The following is a 26,553-nucleotide window of genomic DNA, read 5'->3' as shown; positions in this document are numbered from 1 at the left end:
GCAGGGTCAATTTTGATCAGAGGAAGTCTAAATTTGTGTTCTTCATATTTTCGTATTTTATAAGTAAAATTTCTGTGCAAATTAATTTTAATTTCCTTGTACAGGTTCAAAAGATACAGAGCAGACCAAATAATATGGAGCCGACACAATTTTAAAATTCATACATAATGACCAAATGTGATCTTAACTTTGACCCGAGGAAGGTCAAACCTGCACTATGCACGTTAACATTTCACTTCTGCCAAGTTGTTTCAATTTCCTTCCATCAGTTCAAAAGATACAGACAAATGGACAAACAACTAAGTGCATAACAAATAAAGCCTAAAAAAAGATAACAGATTTCATTTCAAGTTGAGTTGGTTTTATTATCTATTATATTTAAACAAGTATCAGCAAATTCGGTAAAGATTGGTTCCTGCATAGCCTTCTCAAGCTGAGTACCAGCATTCCCAGAATGCACTAGTGATGTCATCAGTTGACGCAGATGTGGATTGCTTAACATATCTTTTAACTTTTCTGAGTTTTCTGAAATGTCATATTTCATTGTTGACAAGGTATAAAATATACAAAAATTAGCTTTATATTCAATGAATTTCCAGACTTGGTTTTGCACATCTAGAATGGAGACAGAATAAGTCTGAATCACAACATAGATACATGTAAATTATTTAGTCTTAAAATACATCTGTGTGATGATGAACCTTTAAAAGGCTAAATTTCTAAAATAAGATAGAATTTCTGAAGATTATGCCTAATTTACATTAAAGGACTGTCCAATTTATGTTGAATTCAGATACAGTCGGCATCGTACTTGCGTCCACCCTTATTAAACGACTTTTTTATTAAGCGGCCGCATAAAATCCCTCCCAATGATTTTTACTATAAAAGTTAATTCCATTAAACGACGATTTTATATCGCGGCCAGCGGCCACTAAATGTCGGCCCAAATGTACAAAATTAAGTGTTAAAGTATCTATTAAACGGCCGTGACAAACAATCGTACCTACGGGCATTCTCACCTGTGTAATCAGCGAGTAAGTTGGATGTGTACAAGCAAACATACAAATAGTTTTCATGGTCATTGGTTTTAAAGTATCTCTTAAACGACCGTTACAAATAATTGTCGTTTAAAAACGAATTGAATAATAATTGCAATCGTTTCAAAATCGGGAAGAAAGAAACAGTTTTCCGATCGTAATATTTATTATGACATATTTTGTCAGAGCAATAACGTATCATAACACCGCATGTGCTCAGAGTGATCTCTCTTCCAGAAAATCAAATCGAAAATGACTCCGGAACGAGCTAAAATAACAGACAACTAATAAGAGTAAAGACCGATAAATTGAATGAGGAAATCGTGCATGGAATTGAGTCTGAGTTAAAAGCAAATGTCATCGTTTGTAGTCGAAATAAAACCGTGAAACGTAGTGAACTAAACATTAAAACGTAGTGAACTAAACATTACAGGCCTTTCGTTGCTGATGGTGTAGGTGCTCATCTGATGCTTTATGAAATACGTGTACTACCTCCATTAAATATAACCTTTAGACAACAAAAAAGACAAAAAAATCCTAGATCTCTAAAAACCTTATTGAATTTGAAATCGGGGAAGTGTGAAAACTTATTGCATGAAAAAAATCAAGAAGTTTAAAACTCACTGCATGAAAAATTATCTGGAGCTGTGGCTTATGATTTGAATGTTTGTTCAGCAGGAGATGTGTATGAACATATTAACAATATAAGACAATATGCTTTGTTTCATGGTCAAAATGACCTGTTAGTATTATGAGCGTAGATCACATTTGTACACAAATTTCTACTAAAAAACAAACACATATTGATAACTTTAAAAAAGGAAGGCATAAATGTTATTACGAAACTGTAATGCATACATAATATTGTACAGTTTTTGTTTTTATAAAAAAAGATGTTATCATATCTATGACTTGTTATATAAAAAAGTCTCGAATTTTCCAGATTTCTATTGAGAGACCACTTTATTAAGAGACCACTTTTTGACAGTCCCTTGAGTGGTCTCTTAATACAATGCCGACTGTATCTTGATATCAAAGAATTTAAGTTATGCAGCCAACAGATAAATGTCTGTTGCTACCATCTTAATGAGCAGGTTTGCCTGGTTATATAAATGGCATATGATATTATACAACATGTCAATAATGCAAATTGCTTTCAAATAATTTCAACTTTAAACAAGAAAATCTTTTTAATTTTCCGATCAACAAATTTGTTTACCTAGACATTGTAATTGTTCTATACTGACTCTATCTTCTGACTGATCATCATCTAACATAAACTCTGGAACCAATGTTTCTAAAAATAGATGATATAAAAATACAAATAAGTGCACCAGTCTCCTAAATTACAGACAAACCTGTGTCTATTTACCACCTCCACAAAAGACTATTTCCATACATGTGTAATCCTCACATCAAAGGCCATGATTTTTATTTTTTCAACTTCACTGACATCAAAGAAAAATAACCCATTAATGAGAGACCATCCCTCATTAAAAGCCACCTTTTCCCATTAGCAAGGTTTGTCGTAACTTACTAGTATTGTCTATACTAGCCTGATATAATGCAGCTTCATATTCAAATGTACTCTTCATTTCTCCAGTAGATGAATACATTGTGATTTGTTAATAGATCTTTTTTTTATTTTACTTTAAGTTAAAAACTTATCACATTTAAAACCAGTTAAATGCTGGAATTTTAAAGACACACAACAAATTATGTAAATATATCAATCTTCACTCTGAATTTATTAGTCTTTTGAACAATTAAGTTAGGCCATGGTGCAATAATATTGCAAGTAGTTCAATGTAAGGTGCCATAATTGCTTGAGTATGTATAAGAACTCTGCATAAGCAAACTGGATTATCTCCCTTACAAAATAATAATAAATCATCCTGTTCACCTACCAGAGGTTTCTGTTAAATCTTCAATTTTAGTTTGTTCTTCTTTCACCTCCTTTTTATTACAACCCTCTGAAATTTAAATAATCATCATAATATTAATAACAACTGCCCCACTTATAATTCATTAAAAAAAACTTCTGAATCATGCTAAAAATGTAACCTGTCGGAAAGTGAGGGTAGGAATACAGTGTAAAATGTCAATAAGCTACCATCATCAGATTATTGGATACCCATGGTTGATTAACATGTAACGTGACATAACATGGTTAAAGCCGTGGGTATCCGACAATGATAAGCTACAAATAACTTGCATTTTATAGATTTCACATTAATTCTACAAAACAGAAAAGATTATACATATAATATTTGGAAAAGGAAAGAGAAACTAGAATAATTATATACATTACCTTTGTGTGTCTTATAACATGGTAACGAACAACTGGAAAAAAAACAATAAAAAAAAAATTAATGTACATGTCTGTAATATAAGTTAAATTTTATCAATTTTATTTATTGATACATTAATTAATTTATCAGTACATTAATTCTAATATCACATTTGATGACCAGATCTTTAACATGGTAGATTGAAATTCATTTATTTACATTGGAATTGATTCAATTGCCTGTTCAAGTTCAAGTGAAGTTTTGTGTAACAGTATGATGTTTTAATCATATTTAAACAAAAATCTAAATATTTTAAAGTTAAATTTAACAGATGCAATGTGTGCAATATTTACAAAATTACATTTAAAATTGAATATAAACTAGAAATGTGTCATCATGCCACGGATGCCCCCCGCATGCAGCCAAAATTTCAGATGGTGCATTAATTTTTTTTTCATTTTAAGTTCAAAGCCCTTAAAACTTTTCAATGTTAACACAAACCATTTTCATACACTGTTCAAGGCACTGAAATTATTCATTCTTAACCTTTTAAAAATAGCATATTGCATATTTGTAGCCAAAATAATGGCTAAAAGTATGAGTGCTGAAACTGAAAGTTCAAAATTTTTCCTACATTCAGGAAAGATAAGTTTGTCTAAAATCATTGAACCACAACCAAATTCAAACTTAAACTGCTTATTCCTAAGATGTATCTACATGTATATTATTTTCAAAGTGAAAGGGACATAACTCTGCCAAAAAATCATCAAACCATGACCAAATTCCAACTTGACCTGCCCATTCCTTTGACATATCTATATGTCAAATTTAAGTTGAATATGTAACACTGTTGGGTAGATAATGAACAGAAACTGTAAATTTCATATTATTTTCAAAGTGAAAGGGGCATTAGTCTGCCAAAAATCATTGAACCATGACCAAATTCGAACTTGGCCTGGGCATTCCAAAAACATATCCATATGTCAAATTTGAGTTGTACCATTGGGGAGATAATAAACGGAAACTGAAAATTTCATATTGCTTTCAAAGTGAAAGGGGCATAACTCTGCCAAAAATCATTGAAGCATGACCAAATTTGAACTTGACCTGCCCATTCCTTTGACACATCCGTATGTCAAGTTTGAGTTGAATGTGTTGTACCTTTGGGTAGATAATGAACGGGAACTGAAAATTTCATATTATTTTCAAAGTAAAAGGGGCATAACTCTGCCAAAAATCATCGAACCATGACCAAATTCGAACTTGACCTGTTTTTTCTCATGACATATCCATATGTCAAGTTTGAGTTGAATGTGTTGTACCGTTGGGGAGAATTTGAAAGGAAACTTAAAATTTCATATTATTTTCAAAGTAAAAGGGGCATAACTCTGCCAAAAATCATCAAACCATGACCAAATTCGAACTTGACCTGTATTTCTCATAACATATCCATATGTCAAGTTTGAGTTGAATGTGTTGTACCGTTGGGGAGATAATGAATGGAAACTTAAAATTTCATATCATTTTCAAAGTAAAAGGGGCATAACTCTGCCAAAAATCATCGAACCATGACCAAATTCGAACTTGACCTGTATTTTCTCATGACATATCCATATGTCAAGTTTGAGTTGAATGTGTTGTACCGTTGGGGAGATAATGAACGGAAACTGATATTTCATATTATTTTCAAAGTAAAAGGGGCATAACTCTGCCAAAAATCATCGAACCATGACCAATTTTGAACTTGACCTGTATTTTCTCATGACATATCCATATGTCAAATTTGAGTTGAATGTGTGCAACCGTTCTTAAGATAATGAACGGAAACTGATGATGACGGAATGACAGAATGACGGAAGGACGGAATGACGGAACAGGGTAACACTATATGCCCCGGCCATTACATGGCGGGGGCATAAAAATAACGGGCAGACGTTTGAAAATTGAATAGACAATTATGTCACTGTTCAGAACTGTTCGCTATTTAGGGGACATGGTGTGTAAGCGGACGGATAGCTCAGTCAGTACAGCCGTGGAACGGTATTCCGAGGGTCCCGGGTTCGAATCCCGGTCAGGCTGTGCACATTTTGACACACCCTGTGTTGGACACGAAGTGTCACAGAGTGAGAACTAGAAATGTGTCCATAGGACACGGGTGCCCCCACCGCGACACTGTTCTGTCAATCTTTTTACTAAGTCAAGGGAAATAACTCTACAAATACTGGATAAATCCACAAGCGAAACCCCAGGTGCAAACCTAAAATATGCTGAGCAACCTGCCTATAAGGTTTATTGACTATGTCAAATCCTTTTTGAGAAACTTGCGACACAAGTTGAAAATTGCAAAAAATTTCTAAGTGAAGGGCAATAACTCTAAAAATACTAAATAAATCCAGACAAAAATACCTGGTGCACAACTGCACATGCTGATCAATATTGCTGTAAAGTTACATGACTCTAGGTCAAATACTTTTTGAGTTATGTGCGACACATGTTGAAAATTGCCAAATTTTACTAAGTCAAGGGCAATAACTTTGAAAATACTAAAAATATCCAGACGAAAATACCCAGGTGCACAACTACACATGCTGATCAACATTCCTGTAAAGTTTCATGACTCTAGGTCAAATACTTTTTGAGTTATGTGCGACACAAGTTGAAAATTGCAAAATTTTACTAAGTCAAGGGCAATAACTCTGAAAATACTAAAAATATGCACACGAAAATACCCAGGTGCACAACTACACATGCTGATCAACATTCCTGTAAAGTTTCATGACTCTAGGTCAAATACTTTTTGAGTTACATGCGACACAAGTTGAAAATTGCAAAATTTTACTAAGTCAAGGGCAATAACTCTGAAAATACTAAAAATATGCACACGAAAATACCCAGGTGCACAACTACACATGCTGATCAACATTCCTGTAAAGTTTCATGACTGTAGGTCAAATACTTTTTGAGTTACATGCGACACAAGTTGAAAATTGCAAAATTTTACTCAGTCAAGGGCAATAACTCTGAAAATACTAAAAATATGCACACGAAAATACCCAGGTGCACAACTACACATGCTGATCAACATTCCTGTAAAGTTTCATGACTCTAGGTCAAATACTTTTTGTGTTACATGTGACACAAGTTGAAAATTGCAAAATTTTACTAAGTCAAGGGCAACAACTCTGAAAATACTAAAAATATGCACACGAAAATACCCAGGTGCACAACTACACATGCTGATCAACATTCCTGTAAAGTTTCATGACTGTAGGTCAAATACTTTTTGAGTTACGTGCGACACAAAAGTGAACGGACGGACGGAAGGACGGCCGGACAAGGGTAAATCTAAATGCCCGCCACTAATGTGGGGGCACAAAAATGTGCAGCTTGACCTAGACTCGAACCCGGGACCCTTGGAATACAGAATGTGGAAAAAAATGGTCTTCATTGTTTTAATGGTTGTAATGGAAGTATTTTCCCAACTTCTAGTATAAAGCATTTGGCCAAGTTACACAATGTTCCATTTTATATTTTGATACTGAAATTTTTCAGGTAATGTTGTTTTAGTGATGTTTTAATCATATGTTAAATGCACGGGTCAAAGTCAAAGCAGCCTGTATGTATCCAAAAGGCAGGAGGGTAATGTTTATACAAACATGACAGGAGGGTAAATGTTAAATGTAAATACAAACACCACAGATTCAATGTAAATATTACATACTATACAATCTTGCACTGAGGACATCTGTATTTATGTTCCACCTCTTTACATATCTCACAAACAGCTTTCTTGATCATTTCACCAGTTCCTTACAGGTATCCACTGAAATTGCAATATGTAATACATTAAGTTCACTCATTTCACTGCTTTGTTTAATCAGGATATATTTTACATTGCAATTCAAATTGATTGATCACTTTTTTTTTAAACTTAACTCTTGTCAAGAGTTTACACACAGAGTTTTGCTTGCTATTTTCTGAATTACAATATACTTCTTTATCAGTCACTTTTTCCATATCTTTATTAAATCTGCATATTCAGCATAAGATACTGGTAAGCCATTGGTGGGCAAGAAAATATCTTATTTCCTCCATATTTAGAGAACAAAACAGAATTAATATAACTTAATCCTAAATGTGGAAAAGATAAAAATTATGTTACATCATATATTGGTCATTGATAAAGATTGCCCTCTAAGTGAATAATATTATAAATTCATCGATAAAGAAATTAAGATTCATTCCAGGATTCAATAATCTGAATATTGCCTACACATTACAGGATTTGCAATCCTATTCTGACTAAAGGTTTAAATCTTCTTAGGTTTACATGATACTGAAGCCACTGATTGGCTTAAGGTCTCCAGAAGAAAACCTCCAATAGGTAACCATTACATCCTTAAAAATAGTGGCGGCATGGCCGAGAGGTTAATAAAGAAAGACAAGTAATCTAAGGATTGCTGGTCATGTATGTTCAAAGACCGCCGAGGCAAGCCTTTGTTTCTGTGAGCAAGAAACTTTACATTCATTGTTTAGTACTGGTTGGTTCCAGGAAAGGATTTGAGAGACTGTTTCAATATCAAGCTTATAGCTTCCTAAAATTGAACTTAAATAAATTCTAAATAAACTTAACAACCTCAAAGCAAAGCATTATTTAGAAGCTGATTTCAATCAGATTATTTGCAATCTTTCTTAGCAGCAACCTTATATCAATAGTCTTTTACAAATAAGACATGCTATAGGAAAAGAGCCATAATGTCATACTTACATGCATTTAAATAAAATATTTGATGCTATTAATTATCCAACAATTCCTGTCATTAACTTACACAGTCAGGTACATTTATGTTTTCCACTTTAAAACAATCTACACATTTTGTGTAACCCATTTACATCTTATTTCTAGTTTTGCTGTCAGATTAGAGTAATTTCAAGCTAGTGTGTGGAATGTTTTAACTGGAATACATAGGATATCTGTCTGATTCAGACCATGCTGACAATACTCGCTGCTCACAATATAGCGCCTCAGTCTTAGAAATAACTGTATAACTTACATATTGTAGAGCAATTAAGGTTGTGACAACATCCCACTACTGATTATTATTATGCAGTATATTCATCTCATGATCAGTAACAGGTTTTCAGTTTTAGGCACAGGAACTTGAAATTCTATCAATATTAATGATAATATCCAAAATATACCCCCCTATACAGTATAAACTAGAAATGTGTCCATAGGACACAGGTGCCCCCACCGCGCCACTGTTCTATCAATCTTTTTACTAAGTCAAGGGAAATAACACTACAAATACTGGATAAATCCACAAGCGAAACCCCAGGTGCAAATCTAAATATGCTGAGCAACCTGCCCAGTTTATTTATACTGTATAGGGGGTATATTTTGGATATTATCATTAATATTGATAGAATTTCAAGTTCCTGTGGTTTTGTTGAACTCTCCAACATGATCTAGACAATATGGTTCTGTGGGAGAAGCAGTGGGACATGGAGTTTAACCCTTCAAAATGCCAAGTCATCCATATCACCAAAAATAAGACCATAATTAAACACAAATATATGCTCCATGGCCAAATCCTAGAGTCTGTTACAAATGCTAAATATCTCGGACTAGATCTATCTGCTGACCTTAAATTTAATACACATATATCTCGAATAACTTCCAATGCAAACAGATCCCTTGGCTTTATAAAAGAAATGTCATCACTAAAAATGAGAAAGTAAAAGAACTAGCATACAAGTCCCTGGTCCGCCCACAGGTTGAATATGCCTCATCTATTTGGTCTCCTTATACTAAAACAATATTGACAAAGTTGAGATGATCCAGAGACGTGCAATAAGATGGGTTAAAAGGGGATTACTCCCCTCACTCTAGTGTCACAGCCATGCAGGAAGAACTGGGGCTGGCGATCCCTTGAACATCGCAGACTGGACTGTAGACTGATAATGTTTTATAAGATATACCATAACCTAGTTGCAATTAAATCTCCCAACTTATGTTCAAACCCCACATAGATTAACCAGACATATGCATCCCTTATCCCTACGTCAAATACAGGTATCCTCCGACTACCATAAGTACTCTTTCTTCCCTCATAGCATTATACTATGGGGGATAAACTTCCTAGTAACATTGCCACCCTGCCCAACCTGAGTCAGTTCAAACAGGCAGTGGTGGGTTTGCAGTACTAGTCTTACTCCCAGTGTTTTTAAACTATTTTATCTCTTATCATCTTGTTTCACTATTAACATTTTAACCATGACTAGAATACATTTTCAGTCTCACCTTCCAAGCATGTCAATGTTTGGACTTTTCTTTTTAGCTTTTCTCTTCACCTTTTACTAACAATCCGACGTGCACTAAATTCCTGCCTTTAACACTCGTAAGAGGGGTTGGCAGTATCCAGAGATAGATTATGTAACAGATAATAATGTGTATCTGTATCTGTGTGAATACGTTGGAGGACCACTTCTGGTATATGTCCTACGGGGAGTGGAGGAACTCTAGTCGAGTTTCTGAAGGGCTGATTTGAAGCCCCTATTGTAACTGCAAGCACCACTGAATCTTTCAGATGGTTCCAATCCTCAAGTGTTTTCACAAAGAAGGAGTTTTTAAATTGATTTGTTTGTGCGTTTATGGTTTTAAATGATCTAGTGTTATTGGCTACTCTTATAATGTTTTTGGTTTCACAGTCACTGAATCTCTTTGGTTTAATTAAGCGTCCTTCAACTTTCTGAGTCAGGTATTTATCAGGGTCAGAAATTTAAAACAATACAATAGTATCACCAGGTGCATATATATAATAAAGGTATAAGCATTTACACAGATGCATACATTTAATTTTAAAATAAAGAATATTAGAAAACTCTAAAAACCACTATTATAAAACCTTATCTTTAATTCAATCTAAATTTATTGTTCTATCGAACTGATATTTTTCTTATGATTTCTATCTCAAATTAAATTATTAAATGTAACCTATAGGAAAAAACAACAAAGTAATGAAAAAAAAACGAACCATAAATATTTTTCAATCCAATGAATTAAAACATGTTTAATATCAGGTGGGATGGGGCGAGTCGTTATGGGGCGAATCATTATATTACCTGCCACATGTTTGCTATGTCCCTAAAACAGTGATATTTTTACTTCCTTACATTACAAAGTACAAACTTAATGTGTAATTTTGTGCACAAAATTAACAACTACACAAACTAGCAAGATAATTTATCACCTCACCTGAATAAAGTGTTTATGTCTTTTCTTTGCTAAACTGAAACCGCCACCCGCAGACACGAACAATTTCAATTCGTACTCAATATTTTCGCGCAAAACATTTCGTACTTTATTAATAAATAATAAATTGTCTTTTCCAATCCAGAGACATACAATATATATGTATTTTAGCGTCTCTATCCAATCAAATGCAAATTGCTTCATCGTTTTGTATGTTCGTAATACAATTGAATTTAATTTAAGATTGAATATTCATAGACACCAAACAATATCAATGAATTGTATCATAGTTTGGAGACCTTTCTGTTGAAAATGTGTAAGGGTTAAATCGTATACATATACATGCACAGTGCGTTAACTGGAGTGCGGGTATTAGTGAATTACGGACAGGGCGGACCGTGGGACAGGGCGGACCGTGACTCTAGACTAGGCGGACCATATTTTGGGACAGGGCGGACCGTCACTCGAGACGAGGCGGACCGTGATTAAAAAAATATTTATATGTGTACTAATGTAATAAAAGTACTAAATTATTGATGTTTTTGTTCTTCGTGTTAATATTTCAATGCAAATATAAAAGTAAAAATATAAAATAAGTTTTAAAAGTTCATGTGTAATTGTATATTAATTTGCTGAATGGACGCTGAAATTGTATGGACTTAATGCCTATGTGGTATAATATTGATCTTGCCAATTTAAAAAGCAGCCTGGAATTTTCAGGTGTACAGACTCCTTTTATGTCACTTCATTTTTTGTTATTGTGTTGTATTGCAAATAATTTTAATGTGATGTTATTCGTTATCATTGTTATTTCGTGTATTGTACAACAAAATATATTTTTTATGTGTCTTATTGTTTAATAAAGTTTATCAATTTTAGCATCGTTAGCACCTTATACAAACAATGACATTGTAATATCCCGATAATTGGTCAATTGTCACCTGCGACGCAGTCGACGCAGTTACAAATAATTTCTTGAAAAAAAAGTCAACTCAACTCAACTCAAATATTTTATTTAAGTCTCATCTTTGTGCATCTTTACATATATTTAAGAAATAAAACACAAAATTTTTACACAAAGCCACTCCTACATAAGGAGTTATAAGAGACTGTAAAACTATTAACAATAATAAAATACATGTATCTATTTTTTTAAGAATAGAAAGTCAGTATTTAGACACAATCTGTCATGAATTATATGGCCAAAGAGGTCAAAGTTGTGCCTATCTGTCTGTTAATTATAGTACTATGACAATAATTGTCTGAGCTAACCCTGTGTATTAATACTTTTTAATTCATAAAATCGTTTAGCTAATAACCTTAAAAGTTAAATATAAAATTCATGATAATAAAAATCCGTTATTACAATACATTGAAGGAGTCTGTACACCTGAAAATTCCAGGCTGCTTTTTAAATTGGCAAGATCAATATTATACCACATAGGCATTAAGTCCATACAATTTCAGCGTCCATTCAGCAAATTAATATACAATTACACATGAACTTTTAAAACTTATTTTATATTTTTACTTTTATATTTGCATTTAAAAATATTAATACGAAGAACAAAAACATCTATAATTTAATACTTTTATTACATTAGTACACATATAAATACTTTTTTAAATCAAGGTCCGCCTAGTCTCGAGTGACAGTCCGCCCTGTCCCAAAATATGGTCCGCCTAGTCCAGAGTCACGGTCCGCCCTGGTACGGTCCGCCCTGTCTCACGGTCCGCCCTGTCCTGCAGGCGTATTAGTTACCCGCACTCCAGAGCATGCCCATTGATTGGCTAATTTTTGCTGGGGTTCACATATTGTGACGGCAGAGAAAGGGAAAGCGACAGAAATATCATATTCAGGATGTTCGTTCATTGGTTCATTTTTGCCGGGGTTTCATATTGTGACAACAGGGAACGTGTTTTAATGTTTGACTATGATACAAAACGAGAAAGAACACCAAAAACACTCGGTAATCTGATTAATACTCGGGGGCTACGCCCCCTCGCTACAAAATCAGATAACCTCGTGTTTTCGGTGCTCTTTCTATTACTTAGACGGAATAGTTGCCCCAACTTATCTGCCATACCACCGTATTTAGGGCTTTTCAATGAGGAATTACGCAAACTAAATATAAGCAGATACTACTTTTCTGTTTCAGTGAAAGCAATTTCTCCAAACACATACAAAAAAAGGTTGCATTCTTAAATTTAATCTATAAATTATTATAAGGTATCTGGTGTGTGTTCAACCCACCGCCCGCCCCCGCCCCCCCCAAAAAAAAAAAGAAGAAAAAAAGATAAAAAGTTGCGCTCTAATATTGTATCTTACAATGTGACATGAAACTGGCAACTTTGTGTGAGAAGGGGTATATTAAATCTGCATTGCATATATATAGCAGACTTGCATATGAGTTGTCCACCTCAAGTGTTATCTTAAAAATATCTTGTTATTCCGATAAAAATGGATGTGCTTGCTTTTTATAGGTTTAATATTAAAACATTTTAAAATAAAATTATGATAAAACAATAAATTAAAAAAGCAATACTGTCACCATTGCAAACGCTACAGTGTATTTGAAAGGCCAGGTTTGGTCTAAAATGAATTGTTGCTTGGTTATATACATGAAAATATTAATATAAAACACAAAAATATTAAAAACTATTGCTAACGTTAAAAATTTGACAGCAACAAATAAGACTTATATTTACATGAAAACATGCATAGAAATGAATGAGCACACACTATTAAGTTACCTCTTGGCTTTAAATACCACTAGCTGTCCCCAAACCAAAAACTGTCAATTTTTTCTCCCGCGGGATGAAACAAAGGACCCCTCGATCTAAACTTTTGAAAAAATCGCAAATTTCGCAGGGGAAGCAAATTTTTATTTATTTTTTCCATTTTAAATAAAGTTTTAAATTAATATCCCCTTTTGTAAAGAAAAAAATGACGACAGGGCCCCTTCCCCAAAACAACAAAAAGCCAATAGGCGACGATTTTCGTCAAATAGAGTAAAATTTGTAAGATTTTGCTTTTAAGGGTTTTTTAAATTGAAGAGTAGGAAAAGGGAAAAAAGAACAAGGTAATGTAAAGGGAATTTTTACTTGTCCCTGAAAAAAAGGGAAAGGGAAAAAAAGCCTCTTTTTCCCCAAAAAGGGTTTGGGACAAAAAACAAAAAAAATGGCGGGTTTGGCTTTTTTACGAAATATTTACATATGACCGCTTTCACAAAAAAAACCAACATAGTGCGTTTGCGAAAAAGGGAAAGATCGGGAACCAAACCGCGCATCCGCGCATCTGATCAGGACCAAACTGTTCGCTATCGGGGTTTTCTCTACTTGTTATAGGGTTTGTAAGTGAACAGCATGGATCCTGATCAGACTGGGCGGATGCGCAGGCTGGTCTGGATCCATGCTGGTCGCAAACCCATTATGTTGGCTTTAAGTATAGAATAATAATGCTTATATTAATTAAGTCTGACATTTTTCTCCTAAGAATCTATTTCTGAAGGCATTTAATTATTTCAAACTTCAGATATATATTTCTTCTCAACACTCGCATAATATGTGACAAGGTTCTTACCTTTATTTACATTTACCTACTTATCATCTTCAAAATACTTCACGTCAAATCTTTATATATGTATTTTTTATTATAATATTCTCATTTTCTTTACAAAAATCAAGATTGCAACATTGAATCATTAGCATGATAATAGTTAAATACAAAGTTTATAACCTTGGTTGTTTGTATATATTTTCTTAGATTTCAAATAAATCTTCGTGTACAACAAGATACTCCTGGGGAACCTGTGGATCATTTTCCATATGATTTACCAAATTTCTCTTGCCATGATCTACCAAATGTCTTTAGCCATGATCATGAGCCATATATCTCAAGCAATGATCTACCTTATTTCTAGCCATGGTCTACAATATTTCTCCATAGCCATGATCTACCGTATTTCTGTAGACATGCTTTACATATTTCTGTAGCCCATGATCTGCCATATTTCTGTAGCCATATCTACAATATTTCTGTAGCCATGATCTGTCATTTTTCTGTAGTCCTGATCTACCATATTTCTGTAGCCATATCTACAATATTTTTGTAGCCATGACCTGCCATTTTTCTGTAGCCCTGATCTACCATATTTCTGTAGCCATATCTACAATATTTCTGTAGCCATTATGTACCATATTTCTGTAGCCATGATCTATCATATTTCTGTAGCCATGATCTACAATATTTCTCTAGCCATGATCTACCATATTACTCTAGCCATGATCTGCCATATTTCTGTGCCCATGATCTACCATATTTCTGTGGCTATGATCTACCATATTTCTCTGGCCATGATCTACCATATTTCTCTAGCCCTGATCAACTATATTTCTTTTGACATGATCTGCCATATTTCTCTGGCCATGATCTACAATTTTTCTATTGTCACGCTTCTATTTGCATATGTTCTATATTTTCTTTAACTGGGACAGGAAGCTCAGAGAGATTTCAAATAAATCTTCGTGTACAACAAGATACTCCTGGGGAACCTGTGGATCATTTTCCATATGATTTACCAAATTTCTCTAGCCATGATCTACCAAATGTCTTTAGCCATGATCATGAGCCATATATCTCAAGCAATGGTCTACCTTATTTTCTAGCCATGATCTACAATATTTCTCTAGCCATGATCTACTGTATTTCTGTAGACATGCTTTACCATATTTCTGTAGCCATGATCTGCCATATTTCTGTAGCCCTGATCTACCATATTTCTGTAGCCATATCTACAATATTTCTGTTGCCATGATCTACCATTTTCTGTAGCCATGATCTACAATATTTCTTTAGCCTTGATCTACAATATTTCTTAGGCCATTATGTACCATATTTCTGTAGCCATGATCTATCATATTTATGTAGCCATGATCTACAATATTTCTCTAGCCATGATCTACCACATAACTCTAGCCATGCTCTACCATATTTCTCTAGCCATGATCTACCATATTTCTGTGGCCATGATCTACCATATTTCTGTGGCCATGATCTACCGTATTTCTCTGGCCATGATCTACCATATTTCTTTTGTCATGATCTACAATATTTCTGTAGCCATGATCTACCATATGTGTCTAGCCATGATCTACAATATTTCTCTGTCCATGATCTGCCATATTTCTGTGGCCATGATCTACCATATTTCTCAAGTCATGATCTAGCATATTTCTGTGGCCATGATCTAGCATATTTCTGTGGCCATGATCTACCATATTTCTTTTGTCATGATCTGCCATATTTCTGTAGCCATGATCTACCATATTTGTCAGGCCATGATCTACAATAGTCTCTGGCCATGATCTACCATATTTCTCTAGCCATGATCTACCATATTTCTGTGGCCATGATCTACCATATTTCTTTTGACATGATCTGCCATATTTCTCTGGCCATGATCTACCATATTTCTCTGGCCATGATCTACCATATTTCTCTAGCCCTGATCTAACATATTTCTTTTGACATGATCTGCCATATTTCTCTTGCCATGATCTACAATTTTTCTATTGACACGCTTCTATTTGCATATGACCTGTCACTTTCTGTTGCTTTTATTTGACCCGTCATATTCCATCATTTTTCTACTTCGGCCGCCACTGTAAAAGAAAACTTCAATGGAGCAGCGGTCTATAGTGGTTAAAGTTATCTGCCTCTCAAATCAGGGATCATTGATTCGAGTCCTACTTGGGCCACAACAGTACTGATTAGTTCCTGGACGCGGACTCTTATTAGCTTCAAGCATTCATAATAGTTCATTCTAATTGAAAAATATTATAAAAAAAATTGTTTAGACTGTAATCAAGGCAACTATACAATATATGACACAAACAATCCAATATGCTTGTATATAACCATGCAGTGATAATAAAACACGTTATCATACTGGGATATTTAATGTGAAGAAAACAAAATCATGACAACATAATATCACATTCCATTCGACTTGTCTATTCAACTTTTTTTTCTTAACGCGCTTTTCCTGAACATACACAAACTTACCTTTTTGTTAGATATTGAAGTAAAATTGTTAAAAAAGAAAACAACAACAACAAAAACAACACTTTTACACTTCTACAAAATATGCGACACTACCATTTATTTTATCACGTGCGTATTTTTTTTTCTACTCCTTTTTTCCCCTTTTCTTTCTAATGCTGAATCTGAGTTATTTATAAGAACTTCTTCAATATCATATAGTAGTTAAACAATATTACCGAGAAGGAAAAATAATGGTTTATCATACAAAGTTTCTGACTGCAATGCAGGGACATTCATAATAATGCGTCATGCTTTCAAAGGGAATATTTTTCTCGTTAGATTTTTCTCTCTACCATTTACAGGTGTTTTATATACATGTACTATTTAGCAATACTTATTTTTCTTTAGCATATTTTTCTTTCAGGTGTAAGAAAAAAGACAGTACTAAGTCGATATATGATTTTAACTTTTTGAAATCCTGTTCTTTACTATTAATTTTTATGTCCAGTATTGTGCCGCCATTGTCAGAAGTGATCCCCATATCAACACACTTCTGTTCAGTGACATCAGCTAATTTCTGCACGTCTTTTATCCGAGCTCCTTCGAACTGGCACTGACCATCGTACTATGCTAGTCATACAGTGACGTCAAAAACCAAGTATCTGGAACCTTTGAGCGTATATATTTTTCAAGAAATGATTCCAATGCTGTAAAATATAAAATAAAAACAAAACTGAATACGAAAAAAATCTGGATGAAGTTTTAACAACTAGTACCAGACTATATTTGCAAATCATAACATAGCACGACACGGCACGGCACGGCACCGCACCGCATAGTATAGCATCGCAAAGCAAAGCATAAAATATAACATATCACAAATCATGATTAACATTCTCCATTCCGAAATAAAACAAGAACGTGCTTGTCAAATACAAATGCCCCCCGGCTCAGATTCTTGCTAGTAATTTTTTTTTTTAAATTAAGGCTGTATGGGCAAAAGTGTAAAAAATCTATTTTTAGCACTGGTGACCTTGACCCAACTGACCCCTAACTCCATCCAAAGGAAGAATATCATGCAACTTATTTTCCTACCAAATATGAAATAAATCTGTCAATATATAAAGGCTGTATATGGGCAAAAGTGTAAAAATCTATTTTTAGCACTGTTGACCTTGACCCAACTGACCCCTAACTTCATCCAAAGGAAGAATACCATGTAAGTTATCTTTCTACCAGTTATAATACAAATCTGTCAAAAATAAAGGCTGTATGAGCAAAAGTGTAAAAATCTATTTTTAGCACTGGTGACCTTGACCCAACTGACCCCTACCTCCATCCAAATGAGAATACCTCAATTTTATGTTCCAACAAAATATACAAGACATCTGTCGATAGAATAAGGTTAATACACCTGTAAAAGTGTTTTTGTTTGTTTGTTTGTTTCATTTTACGCCTTTCCCAACAGTATTTCAGTCATATAGGCGGGTAGTTTCCTAACCACCGTTCCTGGAGAGTTACACCAGTACTAGACTACCTTCCTCCGCGCTAAACTACCAAGGCATCTCCCGGGGATCGAACCCTCGCCAGAGAGGTAATTGGATTAGAAGTTATCGACTCTAACCCCTCGACCACGGAGGCGGTATCTGTAAAAGTACTGAAGGAAAAGGAAGAGGACCTCCCTTGGTATGACAATTATAAACATGAAAGACATTAACTTAAAAATAAAGGCCATATGAGCAGAAATGTTTATATTTATTTTTTTATACAAGTGACCTTGACCTTGACCTAGAGACGCCTAACGCCACAAAAAAGTAGAGTACCGTTAAAGGTATCCACCGATATCATTAAATAAATTAAGTGAGTAGGTGAAATTTTTTTATAAATCCAAGGCCCTATTTTCAAAGTGATAAAAAGGGAAATTACTGGGAAAATGGATGGCACATTTATATAACTTGGCAATATCATGCACATTGTATTGATAAGTAAGTGTGAAAATTATTAAGCTATTCAGATAGAGCGTAACATATTTCCAACTTGCCGGTTTAGGTTAACCATTATTCATTTTCTGAGTGATGAAAAGGGTCATAACTTGGTGCAAATGGAAGCCATAGTTATGTAACTTGCCCATATTATATACTTTGTATGGAATAAGTGTGTAAATTATTAAGCCATTGGTACAAGTAAAACTTAAGAAAAATCCAACTTGCCGTTCTAGGTTAACCTCGTACGGACAGACGGACAGGCGGACGGACGGTTCAATTAGTATATGCCCGGGGGGCATAAAAAAGGAAATAATATACATGTATATACATTGTATAATTATAATCTCATTTAACAGGTTAAAATCGAGTTAGTTTTGGGTATATTTTCCATTCAGCAGTTGAGGAAACGGCAACTACATACATTATAATTGCATATTATAAATATTTATATTGCGATAGACTTAATACAAAAATATAAACCGTTTAACGGTTTAAGCCGTTTTAAGTATATTGAAATTTGTTTTAATCCCGATTAAAAAAGGTTTGTAGCGATAAATAAAATTTCGAAAGTCACAAAAGGGCTTCTTTATGTCAAATGAAAAATGTATGCTCATATTGCACAGTTACACTCGTTTGTTCGTACACGTGATGTGCACGTGTTAACACTTACATTAACTTTCTCGCACGAGTCTTCGCGCACCCATCCTTCTATATCTGTATATACTTGAGCTGGTCTGTCCTTGTCGTGAAGTGCATGACAAACCGAACAAGCGTCGCACATGTCTCTACGATCTGTATAAAACTGTTTATGCTCTAAATAACTGTTGTACAAAGTTTCATTCGAGCTAACGAGTTTGAGATATTGTGCTAGCTGTTGTATAGTGTCAAAATCAAAAATGTTTATGTATGAGTTTGGTACAACTACACTTGGACTGAAATACTTCCAGTTTACAATAGGTATTTGTTCTCTTTCCAAAGCCATCCAGTACTTTTCTGTGATATAGTCTTTACAAAAATTATTTTCAAACGCTATATAGAACTTGTAATTTCTGAGCAGACGACCGCATGATTGGTCATCCTGATGAGCGGTATCTCCGCACACTCTGTTATAACACTTCCCATATTTGTCTATATCTATAAACTTATTTAGTTCTTTTATAATCTGGTATCTCCGACCAGCATCGAAACAGTTGCTAATTGTAAGAGCTATCCCCTTGGTTTTTTCTTTATAAAAATTCCGGTTCTTTAATTTGTAGGCCACTTCAGCTTGCTCAGTCTCGTTATAGGGGTGAACTACACCATACGGCAACCAAACATCAGAGTCGGTCCTATACCACCGCGTCCAATTAAACAATCCATTGAAAATCTGAATATCTCCCCATAAATGTGGCGGCGGTTCCTTATTGGCTAAAATCCAAACTTGATCTGGTCTTCTGTAGTTTGGAAATTCTACAATAGATTTTGTTCCGATCCGCCAAATTTGTGTCCATATATCTGAAAGATGAAATTCGACTGCGTCCGCATTTTCTATTTGTGTTTTGTCGTCTGTCACAATGCACTTTGCTTCGCACGTGCTAAGACACTTCCGGTGTTTATCTATAGGCGTTTGTTTACGAAACAAAGTAGTCCAATATAATATTATTTTCACAGGTTTCTCTTTAAAATATGGATTCTCACCAATTACTTTGTAAGATCCAATAGTTCGAGTATGAATGTTTTTGTCTGAAATAATAACAATAATCATCAATAAAAAACCTGTCAAAAATAAAGTCAATTTCGCTTTTTTCGTGATACCAATCATGTTTACTAAGCTAACATTAATGACATAAACAATTGCACAATTTCAAATACACAAAGCACGCTTTATTCGGTTTGACAGGCGAGTCCACTCAAAGAGGTGAAAACTTGTAATTTGGATTATAAACTGCTTATACTTTTGAAAAGCGTTTTAGTATGAGGATTTAAAAGCCTTTTGTTGATTTGAAATGTATGGCGAGGTATTGAAGGGAGATTTTCAAATCACATTAAACTTTGACATATTAAATTCATTTGTCGACAATTTATTTAACCCTGACATAAGCAGACATAAGAGCGCGTGTTGTGCAGAACGTTTTTAACTGTATTCTTCAATGATCAAAATTCTTTGAAACAACTGGAAATGTATTGAAAAGTTAACGTTGAAAACCGATAAATTTCCAAATGATTGTGATCATGTTTTGAAGTACAGATTCGCAATGATGTTAAGATTTGTTTTAACTTAGTCTACATGTAACAGTAAAGCTTCCATTTTTCTCTGGATAATTACAAATATTGACCACATTGCACATTGATTCAATAACCCCTTTTGTAACAGAAGTGTTCTGCTGTAAAATAAAACTTTTAGTTTAACTAATAAATATTGGGCTTCAAAAGTGATCGAAGCCAAAATTGATAAGAACTTGAATTTTGGAACTTATTTGAAATGAAATTAATTAACCAAAATACAAATTATACACAATCTTCCCATACATATTCCTGACTTACCTCTCATGTTGACGAGTTCATTCATTTAGGTCCTTTAGAGAAGATTATCCGGATTTTCTTAAGCAAAGTACCCGTGGCAAAACCGTTATAAAAGCAGCCTAAAGCCCCTGGTCATTGTTATTAAATTCATAGCAATCACACCTATCAATATTATTTTTGTGTTAAAAAGGGACATAACTCTAAAAAAATTGCTTTCAGGATAATATATTTTGTCTTACTTCTGTGCATTGTCATAATAATAAAAAATACGCAAAGTGATATGTTGATTTTTTTCCATAGTTTTAGGCATTCTACATAATTAATTCTATTCTTATTATAGGGGAATAACTTCCCTTTCATAATTTTGTATTTGTATAAGAACTGTGCCTTGTAATGATAAACAAGTATTTCAAATTTCATGTTGACGGCTTTCTTAGTTAAAATTATTTTAATCAATAAGCACTTTTTTACAAAAAAATAAAAATAAAAATAAATAAATAAATAAATAAATAAATAAAAATAATAATAAAAAATAAAAAAATATAAAGGTTCAAAAGGGCACAACTCAAATATATAGCTTTTAGATTTATTTCCCTTGTCTAACAAATTCCACCTAGTCACGATAAGCAAGTATGTTAATTTTCTTGTTTCTACATTGTGGCGCCGTTATATGTCGGAACGCCGGTAAATGTCGCACCATTGCCGGTAAATGTCGCAAACACCCCTAAATGTCGCAAAACTGACTGCCGTTAGATATCGCAACTGTAACGTTTAAATGTCGCAATATCTAAATTCATGTACAAAAACTGATATTATGTTAATATTAAGGTTATGTAAGTGAAGTGGGGAAATATGAAAGGATTTGCTTTGACGTCTAAAATATTGGTTGAAATAAAAGTAATCTTTGTCGGTATTATATATAAATTTACGACCATTACTTATGCTTTAGGGCCCCATGGTGATAAAACTCATTTGTATACTTTTTCATTTAGTAATTCAGATGTCGTGGGTTCAAGCTAGAAGATTGTCCCAGAAAGATTCAATTAAAATCTAATTTTAGATCAATATTTTTATACTGCATGTCGGCCAGTCATCTACAAGCATGTTTTATAGACCTGTATTATAGGTATTATACTATCTAGGTATCATAATTGGATTAGTTTTATACATTTCATTGATGCAAACAAAACTGATTAGTTTTTCGCTCTTTTCTTTTCTTTCATTTCCAGTAAAAAAAAAAAGAATTATTATTATGACCAGTTTAATATGCTTTTCATGATCAGTTTGCTTTTGAACTTCTCCACTTTAATCATCTAGAATGTTTTAAAGTCGTTAGAAAAATCTCCGTTGTTATATCAAATATCACATTTCTGATAGTTTAATGCCGTTGGAATAAATGCAAGACTTTGCCGATATGTAGTCTCAAAGGATGATTGTATTTTAGAAAAAAAAGCTCAAGGTATCGCGTGGTATCGTGGTAAGTAAAGGTACATCAAGACTTTGGTATTGCCGGTAGGTTAAATGATAGGTTATTTTTTTTATTTCAGACGTAGGTAAACTAGTATATATAACGTAGGAAATCTTAATCACATATTTTATATTAAACACTATTTGGAAACATTGAAGTTCATAAATCACAAACATCTGTAATGACTTACATTGATATCATTTTTGAGCCATTTGGTTTTAAGGAAAATAGCTGCAGTTCAAGCATGGACAAGAATGTAGATGGTCACGGAGTTTTAGGTCATATTCTATTGCGTTATACAGTATGAATAGTGGATAGCGGTGGCATAATAATAAGGCCTGCAGAAAGGAAATGGAAATGATCTCATGTGTTTTTTTTGCTGGAGACAAAGGCAGTTAAACCAAACACAAGTATGCACAAACGCAGACTCACGCACAATGCACCGTAGATGACCAAATTATAATTGTTTTATTGGGTCTTGATCTCATTGAAAACATTGAATGTGCGTAATAAGATTATTAATGAGACTTCTGTTAAAAATAATCAATTAAGATGCGGTATGGTCGAGTGATTAACTCGCCTGACTATTAATCTTAAGATTGCTGGCCGAGTGGGTTTAAACCCAGTCAGTGGCAAGTCGTTTTTACGTGAGCAAATAATACAATCATTGCTTAGTACTGGTCGGTTCCAGTTCCAGAGTTTTATTACGCTTCGAACTTCCAAAACAACTGAACTAAAATAAATTTGTATAACCTATAATAATAATCAAGTTGATATTCAGATTATAGAACGTTAGTACTTACAGCAATATATACAAAATAAGCAGTCTGATACAATTAGATATTTGTCGGATTTTACGTCAGGGACATATTGTGACTTTTCAATCTTACTGGTGAAAAAAGACCTTAGGTGCCTCTCTGTAAATTATTTCAGGCACGAACGAGAGCTTGAATAAAACCAGCGACACTCCGTAAACTAGCTGGAGTATCTTCCTAACATAAAAGAATACTAAAAATCTTGCGGTATTCGAACCCACAACGGTCAGGTAGATGGACACAAGCAAGCAAAGCAATATACTGCATTTTCATATGCATACATGTAGTGTACTTGCATACTATTATTTAATCAATCGCTTTTACAGTTTAATTTCACCCAAAAAGGATATTTTATAAGCATACATGTATTTCGTCTTGAGCAAACAGATTCGGGACATTCCTTTGGGTCCCAAAATTACTAAATATATACAACCATTTTAATATACTCTATGATTATTGTAATATCATGCCACTAGCAAGCTTAATTTTATCATGAATATATATCTTGCGACATTCAACCGTAGTGTTGTGACATTTAACGGTAAGAGAAGTTCGTGCGACATTTAACGTAAACATTGCGACATTTAACAGCAAATGATTTGCGACATTTAGCGTCGGTTGCGACATTTAGCGGCAATGGTGCGACTAACTGCGCCACATGCATTAAAGCTTTTGTACGAAGACGAAACAGGCGAGCTAAAATGGGGATCTTTCCTAGTCTATAATGCAACTACTAGTAACAGGGGCAGGTTATCCAGACTTTTTGAGTTATCTGTCGTTGAAAGTGTTTTTTTTTTGTTGTTCATTTTATGTTTATTTCTCTACTTTTATGTCATATTATTGCATATTCGACACGACTTTCTATATAATTATGATAATAGATAGATATTTAGCATAGATCTACCAGTCTTTTAACATACAACACAGGTTTGCCTGTTCATGCTTAATGTACCTTAAATGATCCAGGAGCAAAAATCACTAGTATATGTTACAGTATAACAGGAATATTTAGATATATTGTTTGTTTTTATAAGGTTGTTCAGATTGTACAACTTGGTGACATTTAACAATATTCAATAGTTAACAAAAGAGTGATTAAACAAGCAAGGTTAATCGTATTATTAATGTTGCAAGAAAGTTAAGTTAAAAAAGGAAAAAGAAATAGCAGTAAAATTCGATCGGTATCATGACATATTTTGGTTGACACAAGACTACCGTTGTCCAAATGTACTCAATTTTTATTTATGAACTTAAGGGGGTGTCCGTGGCCTAGTGGTTAAGGTCGTTGATTTCACTTGCCCCTCACCGCTGTGGGTTCGAATCCCAACAGGGACTTTGAATTCTGTCATGTGAGGAAGCTATCCAGCTAGCTTACGGAATGTCGGTGGTTCTACTCAGGTGCCCCTTCGTGCCTGAAATAATGCACGAAAGGGCAGCTGAGGTCTTCCTCCACCAGTAAAGCTTTACCTTTACTGTGTCGATGTGACGTAAAACCAAAAAGAACAACACAAAAAACAAACAAACAAACATTTATGAACTTAGCAAGATATATATAAAGAAAGTTTGGCAATTAGAAATACTCCTATAAATATTGAACAACTTATTTTATACAAATGTATTTTCACTTGCCTGTTGTATATTTTTGTGTTATTATGCATTGTTATTTATTAACAAAGGTATAGAATCTATTCCTCGGTAAGAAAAGTATATATCATAAAGGATGGGGGGGGGGGGGTAATTTCTTAGGGGTTAAATACGGTGTTCAATATCCTGTGAAGATCTGATGCCAGTCGGGTTTCTAGTATTGTCTGTCTTAATATTGGAATTAGTATTATATATTACTAATGTATATCTTAACAGTATAAAAAGTAGAATATTAATATTATTGTATCTATGTTATATAAGGTTGTTATTATATTTGTGTACACTTCGTGAATCATGTATAAAATATTCATATTATTTTTAATAACTAAATAGGTTGATTAAAATCACAAAGTTATTCGTATTTTTTTAAAAAACATAGCATGTTGTATTTCGCTGTTTGATTTTAACGAACTATTATATATTATCTAATAATTATCTTATCATCCTCATCATAAAAATGTTTTTACTGTTAACTGATTAATCATCCTATTGTATCTTAATGTAATCATGATCACATGGCATGTTATTATTATCTTGTGTATCTATTTGCATGGCGATGCACTAAGTACAGGGGTAAAATATAATCTATATTATTTTTTTCATGATATGGACTAAACATAGCGGTTAAGACAGTTAAAAGATGCAGGGCATTGTACAGTCTATTAGCGTTGAAGCTTGTGTTTTATATAACAACAAGAGCCATGTTAATATGGCCATCCCCGCCTAATGTATTTGCCCATTTAAGAATGTATATGTAGTAGAGCAGAATAATATAATTTTAAGAGGTGTTTTGGTAATGAAGTGATTACAGATTTGAAACCTGGCAGAAAATAACAAAATTAATGCAGGGTAGGTAATCATTCTTGTGTGCTGCACTCCTCCTCAATGAGATCTATCCACCTATGAAGTTTCAAGTTGATACCTCAACACTTTTTGAGAAAAACTTCGGACAAAAGTATCAAAAATAACAAAGGGCAATAACTCAAAAATTATAAAGGGAAGAGTTATCATTCTTGTGCACAGCATTCCTTCTCAATGCGATTAATCCATCTATGACATTTTATGTTGACATCTCAAAAACGTTTTGAGTTATGCTCCACTCAGGTGAAAAATTAAGTATGAAAAATTAACAAAGGGCAATAACTCAAATTTTATGAAAGGTAGAGTTATTATTCTTGTGCACTGCACACATTCTGAGTGAGATCTATCTACCTATATAGTTTCATGTTGATATCTCAAAGGCTTTTTGAGTTATGCTCTAGACAAAAATTAAGTTTGAAAAATAACAAAGGGCAATAACTGAAAAAATATGCAGGGTATAGCCATCCTTCTTGTGCACTGCAATCCTCCTCAATATGATCTATCAACCTATGAAGTTTCAAGTTGATACCTCAAACACTTTTTGAGATATGCTCCGGACAAAAATATGGGACGGAAGGACGGACGGAAGGAAGGACAGACGGACGGAGACTATTTCTATATCCCCCGCTGCCTTTAGGCGGGGTTTACA

General features: G+C 33.8%; 2 protein-coding genes across 4 annotated transcripts; both read right to left on the bottom strand.

The window, feature by feature from the left end:
* Positions 1 to 339: 339 nt before the first annotated feature.
* LOC132743918 (zinc finger HIT domain-containing protein 3-like) lies at positions 340 to 10,736 on the bottom strand. 2 transcript variants are annotated; one of them, XM_060732512.1, is made up of 6 exons: positions 10,587 to 10,736; positions 7,050 to 7,151; positions 3,349 to 3,380; positions 2,945 to 3,010; positions 2,257 to 2,334; positions 340 to 525 (listed from the first exon to the last, which is right to left on the bottom strand). In XM_060732512.1, the coding sequence occupies exons 2-6, from the start codon at positions 7,124 to 7,126 to the stop codon at positions 347 to 349; spliced, it is 432 nt and encodes a 143-aa protein (XP_060588495.1). In that variant the 5' UTR covers positions 7,127 to 7,151; positions 10,587 to 10,736; the 3' UTR covers positions 340 to 346. The 2 variants fall into 2 exon arrangements, with proteins under 2 accessions (XP_060588495.1, XP_060588496.1); XM_060732513.1 differs by lacking the exon at positions 10,587 to 10,736 and adding an exon at positions 10,454 to 10,586.
* A 5,976-nt stretch (positions 10,737 to 16,712) lies between these two features.
* LOC132743917 (alpha-(1,3)-fucosyltransferase fut-6-like) lies at positions 16,713 to 21,268 on the bottom strand. Of its 2 annotated transcripts, XM_060732511.1 has the most exons (3): positions 21,138 to 21,268; positions 19,285 to 20,336; positions 16,713 to 17,336 (listed from the first exon to the last, which is right to left on the bottom strand). In XM_060732511.1, exons 1-3 carry the CDS (start codon positions 21,160 to 21,162, stop codon positions 17,277 to 17,279), a joined length of 1,137 nt encoding a protein of 378 aa, XP_060588494.1. In that variant the 5' UTR covers positions 21,163 to 21,268; the 3' UTR covers positions 16,713 to 17,276. The 2 variants fall into 2 exon arrangements, with proteins under 2 accessions (XP_060588494.1, XP_060588493.1); XM_060732510.1 differs by lacking the exon at positions 21,138 to 21,268 and having other exon boundaries at positions 19,285 to 20,464.
* Between the last annotated feature and the right edge of the window lie 5,285 nt (positions 21,269 to 26,553).

Source organism: Ruditapes philippinarum, unplaced genomic scaffold (assembly GCF_026571515.1).
Source record: "Ruditapes philippinarum isolate M1 unplaced genomic scaffold, ASM2657151v2 ctg818_1_1_1_1, whole genome shotgun sequence".
Taxonomy (NCBI): domain Eukaryota; kingdom Metazoa; phylum Mollusca; class Bivalvia; order Venerida; family Veneridae; genus Ruditapes; species Ruditapes philippinarum.
This window is presented reverse-complemented; position numbering and strand designations above follow the sequence as displayed.

Coding starts and splice junctions, on each gene's coding strand:
- LOC132743917 (XM_060732510.1), bottom strand. CDS start 20,415: ATGATTGGTATCACGAAAAAAGCGAAATTGACTTTATTTTTGACAGGT. Junction 17,337..19,284: donor ACTCGTGCGAGAAAGTTAAT/GTAAGTGTTAAC, acceptor TATATTTTACAG/CATTGGAATCATTTCTTGAA.
- LOC132743918 (XM_060732512.1), bottom strand. CDS start 7,126: ATGATCAAGAAAGCTGTTTGTGAGATATGTAAAGAGGTGGAACATAAA. Junction 3,381..7,049: donor CCTCAGTGCAAGATTGTATA/GTATGTAATATT, acceptor TTTTTTTTCCAG/TTGTTCGTTACCATGTTATA. Junction 2,335..2,944: donor AGATTTAACAGAAACCTCTG/GTAGGTGAACAG, acceptor ATCTATTTTTAG/AAACATTGGTTCCAGAGTTT.